Source organism: Lepidochelys kempii, chromosome 18, assembly GCF_965140265.1.
Source record: "Lepidochelys kempii isolate rLepKem1 chromosome 18, rLepKem1.hap2, whole genome shotgun sequence".
Classification (NCBI taxonomy): Eukaryota; Metazoa; Chordata; order Testudines; family Cheloniidae; genus Lepidochelys; species Lepidochelys kempii.
The window spans coordinates 8330102-8345459 of NC_133273.1; the positions used below are offsets into that span (position 1 = coordinate 8330102).

The 15358-nt window shown below is 54.0% G+C and overlaps 1 protein-coding gene across 10 annotated transcripts in view; it reads left to right on the forward strand.

Moving 5' to 3' along the window:
- Positions 1 to 15358, forward strand: part of ARHGEF10L (Rho guanine nucleotide exchange factor 10 like) — a 191178-nt gene that overhangs the window by 66455 nt on the left and 109365 nt on the right. For 9 of the 10 annotated variants that reach the window (XM_073316338.1, XM_073316330.1, XM_073316328.1 and 6 more), the window contains 3 exons: positions 2238 to 2322; positions 7441 to 7725; positions 8828 to 8855. In XM_073316338.1, coding sequence (XP_073172439.1) covers positions 2286 to 2322; positions 7441 to 7725; positions 8828 to 8855 — 350 coding nt within the window. In that variant the 5' untranslated portion in view covers positions 2238 to 2285. Of the gene's footprint in view, positions 1 to 1420; positions 1561 to 2237; positions 2323 to 7440; positions 7726 to 8827; positions 8856 to 15358 lie in introns of those variants that run through there. The other variant, XM_073316332.1, reaches the window with a different exon arrangement.

A 15358-nucleotide genomic window follows, 5' to 3' on the forward strand; every position in this document is an offset into this window, starting at 1 on the left:
GAGGGCTCAGCACCATGGAGGATAAGCATCCCTGACCGTTCACTCATTCCCTGCCCCACAGCCCTCCCGCTGTCCCAGTGGTGGCCCCTTTCATGGTGGTGAGCTCCTTCCTCTCCCTGCCCTTCCTGTCCACACGTCCTCCGACCGCTCTGCAGCCGTGTCATTCCCTGCTTGCAATCCTCTTCCTGGCGCTTGGAGCCTGCAGCCTTTCTTCCTAGGCTCCCGAGTCCTGGCCTGTGCCATCCTAGCCCTGAGCATCTCCCCCAGCCCTGCCAGTGCACCTTCCCCATAGCTTTCTAACCAAGCTGCTGCTGGAGGGTGGGGTGGCCTCCCTGGCTGAGCAGTGCCAGGCCCGACCCCCAGCGCGTTCTAGGCCCGACCCCCAGCGCATTCTTGGCACCGCACACAGATCTGCGCTCTTCAAAGGAGACTTTCTGGCCGGGACAGATCTGGGTTAAAAGGGAACTTGGGTGGACAGCGCTCTCCAAGAGGAAATGAGCCAGTTGACTCTTGCCTGGCTAATCCCAGGCAGGGCTGCGCTCCTTCCGTGTCTGTTGTAAAGGACACACCTGATGCAGCTGGCTGGTGCCCTTTCGACTCTGCCAGCCTCCGGATGCCAGCGGGTTAGACAGGTGTTCCCTCCTCCGGTGGGAAATGAGACTTGCTAATAGATAATTCCTCCCCCAGTTTAGTTCAGAAGTGGATCTAAGCTGCTTGCATTGGCCTCTCTCCCTTGTCTGTTTGCCTGTGGAAGCCTGGGGAAGTCTCACCCTTGATCTGCGGTGGGCCCCATCTCTGTCAGGGTACGTTAACACTGCAATTGAAAACCCGTGGATGGCTCATGCCAGCTGACTCAGGCTCAGGGGTGGGGCTCCGGTGAAGGGGCTGTTGAATTGCAGGGTAGACGTTTGGGCTCAGGCTGGACCCTGCGAGCTGGGAGGGTCGCAGGGCTGGGGCTGCGGTCGCAGGGCTGGGGCTGCAGTCCCAGTGCACGCCGCAAATAAACAACCCCACAGCCCATGCCCCACAAGCCCAGCAGCTGGCACTGGCCAGCTGCAAGTTTTTAATTGCAATGTAGACATACCCTAAGAGGCCAAGCCAGCCCCCCTGCATCCAAGCTCCCTCCAAATTTGGGGGACGTTTGGATCCGCCCCAAACTTAGTGGCTTGGGGCCTGCTCTGCTTTCAAACCTCTGGCTTGTTTGCTGCCCGGCTCTACCCCTCGCCTGCCCTTTGGAACTGAGGTCCTGGGGATTGGCCAGAGTCCACCCACTGTGCAAACAGCCGCGGCTGCTGTTTGATCTGGTCGCACTCAGCCCTGCGGCAGACCGGGATTAGCTGCACCTGGGCAAACGGCGGCTGCTAGCATTGGGGAATGAAACCCCCAGGGCAAAAGACACCCGAGACAGAAATACAGCTGTGTGTTTTGCTCCGGTTTGCGGGGGTGTCAGCTTGAGGTGTCTGATAGCCTGCAGGTTAGGGAGCATGTTTCCCGTGGCAGCCAGGAACTGCTGAATGGCTGCACCCATGGCAAGTCCAGACAGAACCGGAAAAAAAGCCAGTGAGTTATAGCTGGGCATTTCTCCCTAATAGGGAAGGAAAATGTTGGGCATTCTGCCAGTGCCTGTCTTTGCATTTAATCAGCTCTAAGTGCGGGCACAGGATGCTTCTCTGTCTGGGCTCTCCTTCCCCACTGGATACCAGCGACATTGTTGCCAGCAGGTTTCGCTACATCCCGGAGCGGCTGGAGTTCTAACCCTTCTTGCTGCTTTGGGCTCCTACTCCGCCTCCCCCCAGGAAATACTGCCTCGTCTGAAACCGCAAAGTGCCTGCAAGGCAGCGTTGTCCAGTGGGTAAAGGAGGGAATTGGTGGGGGAGGCCTGGGTTCTGTTCCAGGTTCTGCCACCACTAAGTCAGGGCAACCCCTGGGTCCTACCTTATACCTGGCCCTACCATTTACTAGTTGTGTGACCTGGAGCAAGTCACTCCTGGCTCGAGTTGTTCAGCACCTCTGAAAATTAGGAAGCTCATCTCCAGGGGCCTTTTCCCCCTTCTATCAGAGGTGTAACCCCTACCCACAGGGCGTGGTAAGCCATAATTAAATAGGAGCAGACTCCCGTGAGCTGTAAGGTGCTAGAGAAGGGCAGGGAGTTCTAATGCTTTATTCCCCACTCCCAGGAATAGACAGACACGTTGGGGTTTCTCTTCTGACTTGATTTCCTCTCTTTGTGTCCCCAGGAAAGCAGCCAGGAAGGTGCAGGGCAAGACGTCAGGATTCCTAGAGAAATGGCTTCCTCCAACCCGCCCCCAAACCCTGCAGTAGGTAATGTAAACCCAGCTCTTTGCCTTCAAGAATTTGTATGAATCATTTGAAAAAGAAACAGATCTAGCCCGGTGCCCTCGCTCTGTGAGCTCCTGGGGCCAGGGCTGGCTTTGTGCTATGTATGTGTGCAGCGCCTGGCACAAGGGGCCCCGATCGGCACCTCTAGGGGCCTCTGCAATCCCAGCCATAAATAACAGCCACAGATGGGCATGCGGAGCGGCTCGTGCCGGGCAGCCTCGGTTTCTCTTCGGCATCGAGGCTTTTGTAATGCACAGCAGTCCCTCGGGATGTGGGGCTTTCAGCGCCCTCCGAGACCTACCAGGCAACCCATCGCCCGGCGACGGGATGTCATTCGCTCCTAACAGAACTCGGAGGCTCAGGCAGGTCCCGGCCCCATGCAACTGTAATCCCCAACTGACCCACATCGGAGGTCCGCAATCCTGTCCCTTCCACTGCACCCTTGTGTGTGACACTCTTTGCAAAGGGCAGGCCAAGGCGATGTAGGGCTGTGGTGCCCGGTTTAACGCGTGTGGTGGGGGGCGGCAGAAAAGTCACGGGGTCTGAACCTGTCCTGCCCTGCAGCTCGCATGTAAACCCTGGCCAGGTTGGAACCTGCAGCTTGCTCACGCTCGTTTTCCACCCGCGTGGCACAGGGAAAATGACGAGACACGGTGCCAGGCAGGCACTTGACGGTCAGGGAGATCTTGCTAGGTATTAGAAGAGCCAGGAAGCCCTGTGAGATTGAATCTACAGGAGGAACTGCAGAGTCACCCTGAGCGCATCTCTGCACCCTCCCCGCAATTCCCCCCGCCCATGCCCAGAAGGACAGACGCTGCAGTGCCTAGAGCCGGGGGACATGACCCCCCCAAGGCCTAGTGCCTCACCTGAGGAGAGCCATGCCAGTGTAGCTTTGCGGCGTGGTCACTCAGACCTGAGCTGGGGCAGCCCGCGCGTCCATCCCCCGGGTTAACACTGTACCGAAGACGTCCCCGCAGAGATCACTGTACAAACTCCAGTCCTCTGAGCGTTAGGGGGCCACATTTTCAGAGGAGCTCAGCTCCTGCGTAGACACCAGAATGAGTGGCTGGATTGCTCAACATGCAGGGTTTGTTTTACAGATGGGAAACCGAGGCACAGAGAAGCTAAATGACTTGCTACGGTCATATAGGGAGCTTATGGCAGAGCGGGGAGTTAAACCCAGGTCTTTCAAGTCTCACGCTAGTGGCCTAACCACTGGATCATCTTCTAGTGGCTGGAGCTCACCCCGAACCCCAGTTTTGAAGCCTGCTCCTTATGGTCACTCCCCCAGCTTTGGATCTGTAGCCACTCAGACCAATTTCCTGTCTGCTTTGGTACAGTCTGGTCTGTGCTGTACACACCCTGCCTACAAACCAGAGCTGGCCGGCCAAGAGGAACCAAGCCTGGGCCAGTCCCAGAGGCTGCAGTCAGTCCATGCAGCAGCCCGTCCTTCCCCCACAGAGCTCTGAGACACAAGGAGACTGCAAAGGGTGATGCTGGAGAAGGAAGAAGCAATGGGATAAATACGATTTCTATTCCAGCAGCGCATAAAGGCCTCGGCTGAGATCAGGACCCCATTTCGCTGGGCACTGCCCACACCCAGAGTGAGAGACAGCCTCTGCCCTGAACAGCTTATTGTATATGTGGACAAGGCAGAAAACAGTCCGACTAAGGAAGGATGTTGTTGTAATTATTATTATTTATTATTTGTATGATCATAGTGCCGAGGAGCCCCAGTCTCAGACCAGGCCCCTATTGTGTTACAAACACAGAACAAAAAGACAGACCCTGTCCCAAACAGCCGACAAGCGAAGTATCCGACAAGAGACAGCAGGTGGATACAGACAGATAAGCTCAAGGGCAAAGTGAGATTTTATCTCCATTTGACAGCTGGGAACTGAGGCCCAGTGTGAGTAAGCGACTTGCCCAAGGTCACATGGAGAGTCTGTGGCAGAGCTGTCAGTTAAGCCCTGAGTCCCGAGCTACAGCCTTAACCATTAAGCCATCTTTCCTTGCACAGAAAACTGCACCACCTCCTGAGGCCTTGAGCTGAGGGGAACTCACTGGCCATATGTAACCGAGCTGGGCTGGCTCTCCAGCTGCCCTGCTCTGAGCTGAAGAATTTACCAGGCACACAGTTTCTCAGAGGCACCCTGTATAAAGCTCTAGGCAGAGGGTGGATGGCAGAGTGGCCAGGCCACTGGGCTGGGACTCAATAGATCTGTGTTCAGGTCCTGCTCTGCCACAGACTCCATGTATGACCCTGGGCAAGTCACTTAACCTTGCTGGGCCTCCGTTCCCACCTGTACAATGGAGATCCTAATCCTTCCTCTCTCTTGGCCGTGGCTGTTTAGAGTGGCTCTGTGGGGGCAGAGACTGTTTCTTGTATGTGTGTACAGCAACATGGAGCTGAGGCCTCTAGCTGTTTCTATAATGCTAACAATGAAAATTAATAATTTGTTCAAGCCACGCAGAGTGCAAGACTGGTAAAGAGGCAGTATAAACAGAGAAGAGTGAAGGAGATTTAAAAACGTCTAAGTGCCGATCACTAGAGGGGGGTTTGGAGCACAGGACAGGGACCCTCCAAAGAGAATTTTTTATTCTAAACCCTGACCTTCACTCCCCCTCCTGTTTTTCCATTGGTTGTCCCCCAGAATCAGTTGATCCCTGTGTTTCTTCTGGTCCTGCCCCCCACGCATATGCCCTGGCCTGGTCTTTGCCAGTTCAGCAGTAATGCTGGCTTCCAACTGGTCAGTGCGAGAGGCAGAGGACGGAAGAGGTGGGAGAGGGGCAGAGGGAGTGAGAGAGGAGGGAGAGGAGCGTCGGAGAGGATGCAGTGACGTAGGCCGAGGGGGCAGCTGGCCGGCTAATACCTCAGCAGGGGAAGTGCTGGAAAGCAGTTCTGAGACAGGCTCTCCTGAAAAAAACGTCTTAGCAGCAGAACGTGCCTCCCAGTCCCAGGGGACAAGCAGCCTTCTGCAGGTCTGCTGCTGCCTTCCTGGATTAGCACGGCCCCATTGCAGGCCAGGGGTTGTTCCCCTTCTCAGCCAGGCAAGGAGAAGCCAGGTCTGTCTCTGAGCAGGCTTGCGGGTGGCTGTGTTTAGTCCATAAAATTAATCACTAACATCTTGGCTCCCGGCCACTCTGCATGCTAGATCAGGAGCAGATTGAGATTACATACCGCCGGTTGCTCGGGCATTTAGAGAAATGTTCTAAAATGCCCTTGGAGCTCCCGGTCACGGACAGGGGGTGCAAGGGAAATAAGAGGGGGGAGATGCTGCTGCTGGGGTTTTTAAAAACTGAATTTCCCCCCTTTCTCCTCCTGCTATGAGGACCCTAACCCGGGCAATGCTGGGCCGGCTTCCCTGCTGAGAGTGGACACGCACCTTCAGCTGAATTTTCCTCCAATCCCATGTCACTCAGTTAATGCAGCTCTCTCCTGACCCACTGCACCCCCTGCTATTCCAGTCCTGGGACCGCCCCCTTACAACTCTGCCAGTGCGCCTCACTCCAGACACACTGCACCCCCTGCTACTCTGATTCTAGCCACTCTGGTGTGCAGTTCACACTGCTGTTCCAGTCCTGGTCCCCCAAATAAAACTATCAGTGTACCTCAGTCCTGACAAGCGTGGGCATTCACACACACACACACTCACACACAGAGCTCTGCCAATGCGCATCTGTTGTAACCTTCAGCACTCCCTGCAGTTCCAGGGACCAGGCTTGGGTCACCAAACCGCCTGACCAATGCAGTTCACTCCTGACCAGATGCACCCATGGCTGCCCCAGACCTGGGCCCTAACTGACAGCTCTGCCAACGCACTTCAGTCTTGTCCTGCAGACCCCTCCGTCCTGGACTGTGCTGAGCACCCAGCTGCTCTTGTTAGGTTGCACAATGAATTTAAGATTTGTCAAATGCCCTCTAGGAACTAGGTTCACTGACCAACACACTTATTTTACCTGTGACTTCTCCTGGATTTAAGCTCATGTCTCCAGTAATAATAACGATTCATTCTCTTATCTAGTGCTTCCCATTGGCAGATCTCAAAGCCCTTTATCAAGGAGGCCAGGATCATTATCCCCATTTTACATATGGGGAAACTGAGGCACAGAGAGGGGAAGTGATTTGCTCAGTAGGCCCATGGCAGGAATAGAACCCAGGTCTCCTGAGTTCCAGTCCAGTGTCCTAACCACGAGGGCAAAATGCCAGGGTATGTGATTGTAGCATTGCTCACCCCATTCCTCTGCTAGGCTGAGCTGTGCCGGAGAAGACACATTGCTGTGGTTCTGTTTCCATTGCACTAGGATGCTCCAGGGGAAAGCGTTTAGGGGCAGGGTGTGACACCCGTTGCACTCAGTACAGGTGAACTCACCTGAGTGGGAACTCACCTCTCCTCGCTGCTAGTGACTGGTGGCTGTACTGCAGCAGGAGTGTTTGGGGGGAATCTCTGATTGAAACCAGGATGATCATTTGGGTGCTATAATGGAGGGAGGAAGGGGGGATCCCAGTCCTGCTGGAGATACCCAAAGGAGCTTTCCCTGGTCCACAGGAGGAACAAAATAACCAGTTGCTTGAGACTTTGACGAGGAGAGATGATGCTTCTGGCTGGGTCATCTGCAGGGGTTGAACGTCTGAATGCAGGAGCTAGAGGGTGAGGTCTAAGGGAGATAGCGTAGCGTAGTGGACAGAGCACTAGACTGGGACTTAGAAGATCTGGGTTTTATTCCCAGCTCTGCTGCTGGGTGACTTTGGGCAAGTCTCTTCTTCTTTTTCTGCCTCGGTTTCCCTATCTATAAAATGGGGATAAAGATACTGACCTCCTTTGTAAAGCACTTTGCAATCTACTGATGGATAGGGCTCGTGATATTATTAGCATGGAGATAGTAGCAGATTTATAAACCTGTAATACCCGGTATGGCCAGTGGAGGGGGACAGAGCCACACCGTTAGCATGGGTATGAAAGCAGTAGCAAATTGACTACATAGACCACGCTGCACTGGGGGTCTGAGGGAAAAAGGGTCCTACCTAGAGTTATCATGTTTTCCTTCCCCCCACATCCAAAGTCCATTGATCCACTTAATTGTTGCATCTTCTGGCAGGAGGTGGGCTAGTGCAGGGGGCCCTGGAGACCTCGACCGAGGGGGAGGAGGAGCTAGGGGAAGCGTTTGATTTCGACGACAGCGAAGGGGAGGAAGAGGATTCCACTCTAGCAGTCAACAGTGCTAGCACCGAACCCAGCATCGGAGGGGTCCTGCGGGCCCCGCCCCGGAGGCGTAGACCAGGAAGTGTTGCTGAGCCCCATTCGTCAGCCCAGCAGGAGAAGGATGGAGCGCCCCCTGCAGGGCAGGCTCAGCAGACCGACTCTGGATCGAGCACCAGCGCTGGTAAGCAGGGCTTCATTCCCAGCCTCTCTAAGGGGTCTTTGCAAGACTCGGGGTTGCAATGGGCCATGCTCAGCCCCATGGCCCCATTAAAGAGCTGCAGAAGGAATGAGTGAGAACCAGGTTCTGGATTTGTGTTGCCCTGCCCCGCTGGCAGTCACTTACCCCAGTGCAAAGTGAGTTTCACAAGCTACCCTCCTGAGCTGGCACGGATTGACACCCTGTCCGCGATCCCTTTGCAGGGGTGTAAATGACTAACAAAGTGCCGGGCAATAGAGGATCAGGGCCGCCCTGGTTTGCACTTCTACTGCTTGCAGTTTTTGGCTCTTACCCAGCTCTGCCGATGCCCCTCGATCCGAACCAGCCACTCCCCTCCCCCACTATTCCAGGCCTGGTCTCTCCCCACATCCTTGCCAGTGTCCCTCAATCCTGACTCGAAGCCTCCCCCACTTGCCTCCTGCTATTCAAGTCATGGAACTTGACCATTGCCCTCAAATTCTGTTTAGCGTATGAGGGGAAACATTTTTGTTCCCCAGTCTCATTCCTGAGAGATCCTACTGTAGGGCATACATGCTGGCCAAAGACCAAGCCTTTCCTGAGAGCCGGTTCAGGGACTGTCAATTTCAGTGGAACAGAATGCTCATTCACCCAAACTTGGGGTGAGATTTTAACAGTCTCCTTGAAACTCGCTTGGCACTAATTGAGCCCGTCAAAGAATGCTTGAAAAAGAAGCCAGCGTGAGTGGGATCTTCTTGCTGCTGCTAATATAGGTCCAGCATGGAGGGTATGTTCTGCTTGTAAACCAGACAGGCTGATATAAACCGTCATGCTTCAGGGCATAAGCAAGCACCTACTTAATGGAGGTCAGGAAGAAACTTCTTCTAAGACCAAGTTGTCCTTAATTGTCCACTACTTGGTTTCCTGCACCTTCCTCTGAAGTCGCTGATGAAAGCCACTCTCAGAGACAGGCAACTGAGCAGGATGGACCTGTGTTGTGATCCAGCAGGACAATTCCTGTAGTCTTGTCAGCTCTGATTCTTCTTGTGCTTGGGTTAACGTACTCGAAGATACCTACTTAGTTTCCTTCTGCTTTTGTTTTTGACAGATCCACTTGACACAAAGCTACAGACAGAGTAAGTGAGTCTAGATTTTATTAAAAAAAACACCCCAAACCCTTTGGTGCTTGTTGGGTTACATCGGACGGGGGAATCCGAGCGGTGCGAGGTAGGGGATGAGAATGCAAATAGTTAATAGAACCCAAGATGCTTTTCTGGCAATGGAGAGACAAAAGCTGACCTTGTTACATGCTACCTCTTGCTCTCCAGTGACTGTAAAGTCAAGTCCAGTCTGGCATGCAGCTGCTGGTCACCTCCTTTTGCCTTTTCCTCCTTGCTTGCTCACATGTGGGGGCCTGATCCCGCACACATTTGCTCACCTGCTTAACATTGAGCATGTGAGTAATCACACTGAAGTCAATGCGGCAGCAGCCCCTGTTGTTCCAGTCCTGGGACCTAACCACTGCAGCCAATGGGACGATTCACGTGCTTAAAGTTAAGCCCATGTGTAAGTGCTTCCAGATTGGGGCCTCAGGCAGGAATTGTGCCTATTGCTTTGCGCTGAAGACTGGGAGTCAGGAGTCCTGGGGTCTATTCCTGGCTCTGCCACTGACTCACCCTGTGTGACTGGAAAATTGCTTCCCCTCTCTGTGCCTCAGTTTCCCTGACATGCTGTCATCCTCTCCCTCCCCAGCGGCTCTTCCCCCTGCTTCAGGATCTCACTGTGATGCACAAAAGGATCCCAGGGCTATCAAGTGATACTCCTGCTCCCCAGTGACTGGGTTTGCTTTGTGTCTGTGGTTTGATGAACACAATGGGAGCTTTCAGGGCAGCCTGAGCCTACAGGGCATGTGAGGCCTGGGAGGTTTCGGGGAAAGCCAGGTGTGGCCGAAGCAGAGCCCATGGATTTCTGCCGCGCAACTCGGCTGCCCTCGCCTTTCACGCAGAGGTGAGGCTCAAAGGACAGGTCCCAGCCTGCCCGGCACGCCCGTTAGGGAGGGCGGTTTTTACCATTCAAAAGGGCTGGGGCCAGTCAGAGGGTATCACCCCCTGCTGGCCAAAAGCATGTTATGAAATCTCAACTTCCTGGACTTGGAAAATGTCTGTGGTTTTCTCCCTTCCTTTCCCCTCTCATTCTTCACTCCCTGTCTGTATTGTCTAGTGATGAATGAATCCAGCCCTCTCGCATTCCCTATAAGACTTTGAGCCAGCTCCTGGGCTGTGGCTACTGGCACACAGTGCAGTTCTGGTGTGTGTGTGTTTGTGTGTACGTGCAAAAGTGCTTTAAAGCTCACACCTGTGCACTGCCCTGATCCTGCAGCTCAGTCCCTCTGCGCTGGGCTCAAGCAACCAGCGGGCTGCTCCGACTTAGGCCAGCTACAACAGCTGAAAGGGGTTGAAACCACAGTGGAGCGGTGTCCAGGGAGTATGGCAGAGAGGGCCGGGGCCTACGCCCTGCTTGGAACGGAAGAGCAAGTGGGTTCTGCCCCCAGGGAATGTCTATAAGGAGTTGGGATCGGTCCTGGCCCTAAGGGCTGGCCACTTTGTGACCCTAAGGGCTACCCAGGCAGATTGCCCGAAGCCTGAGTGGTTCATCACTGTACCGTGGTATTTACGGCCTTGCGTCTCCAGTGCTAACAGAACTGGCTGTTGGTGGGAGCCCAGTCCCCCCTCCTCCCCCAGACGTGCCGTTTGTCGGCTCTGCCTCCGCCTTGAATTCCCAGGGAGAGCCCTCTGCCCCTGAACGCGGGGACATGCCCACTGCTTCGACCCTGCCCTGTGCTTTGGCCTGGGTTCTGGAACCTCAGCAGAGTGGCCACCTGATTCCCCCTCCACCAGCGGAGCAAGTGAAATTGACAGGAGGGTGGCTGAGGGCATGTCGCCTTGGGGAGCATCCTTCACCCGGCCTGTTACCCCTCCACCCCCATCTCCCCTCAGAAGAGGAGTCCCACTCGCTGCTATAGTCCTTGAGCCAGCTCTCCTCGCAGTCTGGTCCATGGGGTGGGGATGGGGTTGCTGGGGCGATGGGGGAGTGGGGTCCCTTTTCTCCCTCCCCTTCCTGTGCACAGCTCCCCTGATCCCCGTTGTGCCTTCCTCACTTCAGTTTCTCAGGTTGAGGGTGGTTGCGGGCTGCACTGTCAGGGCGTTGAGGGGTTATACTTGGCCTTTGGGACCTCCTGCCTTAGCAGGACTGGACATAGGCCCTAACGAGTGCAGAGAGCTGGCCTGTCCGTACGCCCCCGACTTTCCCTGTCCTCCCTCCCACCTCAGCATCAATCAGGCTGATAGAAAGCAATTAACCCTGCAGAGTGCTCTGTAGCAGGCAGGCCAGAACCCTGAGCTTTCGAGTTCATGCATTAGCTGGAGGAGCCGTGCTTACTGTCGCAGAGGGGCTGGGGCAGTTTGCTTGGCTGGCACTTAGCAGTCAGATCACATGTCAGATTGTTGCTCAACTCCAGGCCTTGCGTCAGGGCCAAAGAATCCACAGCAGTTGCTCAGCGAGCAGCTGTAAACTGTGTTATTGACATCACAGGCTCTGTAGGGCTGGATTGAAGTAATGGGCATGGGGAAAGGGAGGGCTCTGATTGTCCAGGGATTCACCTCTCTTCAGCTTCTTATCCTGCACCCATCCTCATGGTAGCAGAACTGGATTATTGCTATACATTTGATTATTACTTTATGAGCCAGGAGTGATGTAGGTCAGGGCCCCGTTGTCCCGAGTGCTGCACAGATGCATAGCAAGAGACAGTCCCTGGCCCAAACAGACAAAGGCAGGGAGGAAGAATTATTACAAGTGGGGAACTGAGGCACAGAGAGATCAAGGGATCGTCTTACACGTGGCAAGATGGGATGTGCACCTACCTCATGCTAATCCTCTTCGAAAGGGGACAAGATCAAAGCGCACAGATGAAGAGTTAGTGCACGGCAGCAGGGTCCACTGGGACATTAGTCCATGGTAGGCTGGGGGAGGGTGGATTCACACCCCATCCTGCTGTGAATTAATTGTTCATGTAGACAAGCCCTAAGTGACTGGCCCAGGGCCACCCTGGGAGTCTGTGGCAGAGCTGGGATTTGCCCCCAGCTCTCCTGAGTCCCAGCACAGCCCCTTCACCACAAGGTCACCTGAACTGGCTCAGAAGCAGGTGTTTTATTCCCTTCTTCACCTCTCTATCTGGGCATTTAACCCTCACTCAGCAATAGTTCATCCCAATCCCCCAAATCCAACATCCTCCTCCCCCATGTATTGATTTTGTGGGTGAGTCCAAATCTGGATTGGGATCAGAATTAGTATTATTTATTATGTGTAGCCTCTGGGACCCCCAGCCAGGGATCATGCTGTACAAACACAGAACAAAAAGAGTCCCCAGACAGCCTGCCCCTACCTCTGCAATGAGACAAATCACATATTCCCCCGGCCCACCTCCAGATCTGAGCAGCCCTGAGGTTTTTGGATTGCAGTATTCCCAGTGTGGATCAGGTCCTGAATTTTGCATCTGTGGATCCCTTGCTTGTCAAGACCAGTATTACAGGTCAGGTGACTTGTCTCTCCAGGGTGGTGAGGGGAACCTACAAGTGGGTGGTGCAGGGGCGTACTTCGCACTGACATTACAGAGCGTCTTTCAGCTGAGGATCTCAAAGCACTTTTCAGACAGCGGGTCAGTATCAATAGCCCCCGTCTGCAGGAATCAAGCCTAAATCTGAACCAACACCGGATGTGATCGTGAAGATACAAATGGTCAGCTGTTTGGGGCAGGACCTGTCTTTTTATTCTCTGTCTGTACAGCTCCTAGCATGGTGGGGTGCTGGGCAGTGACTCGGGCTCCTAGGTGTTATGGTAATACAAAGACTTAATAGTACTCTGGAGCACTGCCATTTCCTCACCAAGACGGTATCCAGCATGCACCTTTGACTTGTCCCCTAATTCAGCACCTGTGGGGTTAACATGGTACTCAGCCAGCCTTCTCCCCAGCTGCTAATAGCTGGCTTGTTTCACATACCCACAGCTCGACCCCTCCCTCTTCCAAGGGGATAATTCAGGTGAGCTGGGAGGCAGCCAAAGGTGCTGAATCTGCATAAACTCTGTGGGCTTGAGCCACAGCTTGGAACGGCGGCAGTCTTTGGGGGGGGGGTTGCCCTGGGGTCTGTATGGATCACTCCTGTAGCTTTGCCTTCAGGTGCTTCCGTAGACCATTCCTGGCCAGGTAAGGGAGGCAGGTGGGTTGCTCGGAGTGCGTGGCTGTTTCTTGAACCAAGTTCGTGGGGCAGGTCATGGTTTGCCCTCTGATAGCAGTGCAGGGTGGGGAGAGACCTGGGTCTGTGCTTGGTGCTATGACTCAGCTAGAACCTTATGATAAATATTTCAGGGCTTTCTCCCCACAGTCTTACAAGGTGGCAGCTCCTTGTGCTTCCTAATCCTCCCACCCTAGCACCTGCATCTCCCTAGGCCTTTAGCTGCATCTCCAGTGATCCCTCAGCAAACATTTTAAAGGCTGCTAAACATTCCATGTGGAGGCTCTCCGGGCTTCCTGTCTTGTGCTCCAAAGACCCTGTAGCGATTGGCACAGAGATGTTTTTAAATCTCCTTCACTCTTCTCCATTTACACGGCCTGTTCACCATTCATTCACTCTGTACGGCTGGGACAAGTTGTTAATATTCATTGTTAGCATTATGGTAGCAGCTAGAGGCCTCAGCTGAGGTCAGGGCCCCATGGTGCTGTACGTGCATAGCAAGAGCGTCTCTGCCCCAAAGAGCTTCCACTGTAAATAGGCAAGGCCGAAAGGGAGGAGTAGGGTCTCCCCTGTATAGGTGGGAACTGAGGCCCAGCAAAGTTAAGCAACTTGCCCAGGGTCACACGTGGAGTCTGTGGCAGAGCAGGAATTGAACCCAGCTCTACTGAGCCTCAGCCCAGTGTCTGAACCACTTAGCCATCTACCCTGTGCGTGCAAACAGACTATCGGTTTCCTTTTCCGGTTTGCGTGTATGTCTGTTGGGGCTGATAAGGGCCCATCAAATTGTCCTTGGTGCTTTTACCCACACTAAGAGTCCCATGAGCTGAATAATAATAAACCAGCAACTGTAACACAGCAAACTGCTCCATTCTCTGAGATACATATTAGCTGCCAACAAATGTTAAAGCAACCCCCACCCCCAAATTCATCTCCCATGTCCCTTAGCTCACCTCCCGCCAGGGAAATAGTGTTTTGCAATATGTGCTGTTTGCAATGTTTACATTGCAAACACAGGAGTGTTTGCTGGTTAAACTTTTCTGTTGGACTATATGGTTCCTGGATAAATTTCTACAGGCTTTATGTTCTGCTTGAAGCTTTCTTGCTAAATCTAAATTTGGGCCTGAAATGGCCTGTAAGCTCTATTTAGAAATGCCCTGTGTGCGGGCTGGGCTCCACCTTTCCTTACAAGTGTTAACCTCCCCTTTCCCTTCGGCCTGCACGCCTGGGGCGGGGCCGGTCTGGCTGCCTGCTGCATACTCAGCCTTTATCCTCAGTCCCCTCCTGCTCAGATTGTCAAGGCTGTTTGAACCCCACTAGTGCTGCGTAAACCCAGCCCACTGGTCTGTTGTAATCCAGGCGTTTAGACCCCTGCACCTCTGGGCCGGCTGCCCCAAGCCTACAGAGAAATTGGCAGGAGAGACTCGACCTGGGATTCCAGTGATTTGGGGGTATGACTTTTCCCCTGCATCCGAACCCAATGGGAGCAGGGTGTTAGGCCAATCTCCACTGGGTGCTGCTGTTACATCCACCCCAGGAGTGGATTGTGCACCCCTGTCTGAAGGTGTCTGTCTCTTTCTCTCTCCGTCCTACCTCCCATTTCTGGTGTTTACTCCCCTGGTGGCTGGGTCATGCCATTATCTGATCTCCTGTGGGCTGGTGTCATTTTGAACCTCTGCTGCAAAATCTGCCATCTCAGGGAGGCATTTGCAGCTGGGAGAGTCTGCTGCAGGTCTGAGCCTCCCCTATCGCAGGTTCTGTCCTCACCCCCGTTAGGCTGGGTTCACCCATCCCTGGCGGAGCAGCAGGACCTGGGTTGGTAACGCAGGAATGGAATGCAGTTTTTAATCATGCGGGGACTTGCATCAATGTGGTCAGCTGGATTGTACTGGGGCAAAAGGCGTGTGTGTGTAGTAAAATAAGAATGTATTAACCCCTTCGCCTATAAGGGTATGTCTACACTGCAGTTAAACACCCACGGCTGGCCCGAGTCAGCTGACTCAGGCTTGCTGGGCTCAGGCTGGTCTGGGCTCCCTCAAGTGTTTACACCGCAATTTGACAGCCTCACAAGCCTGCGCAATTTGACAGGCCGGCCGCGGGTGTTTAATTGCAGTGTCGGCGTACCCTAAGGCATGGGTAGTGCATCTTGCACATGACGACAAAGATTTCAAGGCTGAAATGGGTTCAAAGGGGCACCAGAGCCATCTGCAATTCTCATCTTCCATTCCGGCAGCCTGCGCCTGAGATCCACTCTGTCTTGGCCTATGTCATTCATATTTATAGAAGAATTGGGGAGCGATTTGCCCTTGTTCCTTCTGTATTTTCTGGTGTAGGGTCTTCGTTTGCTGTGGTCG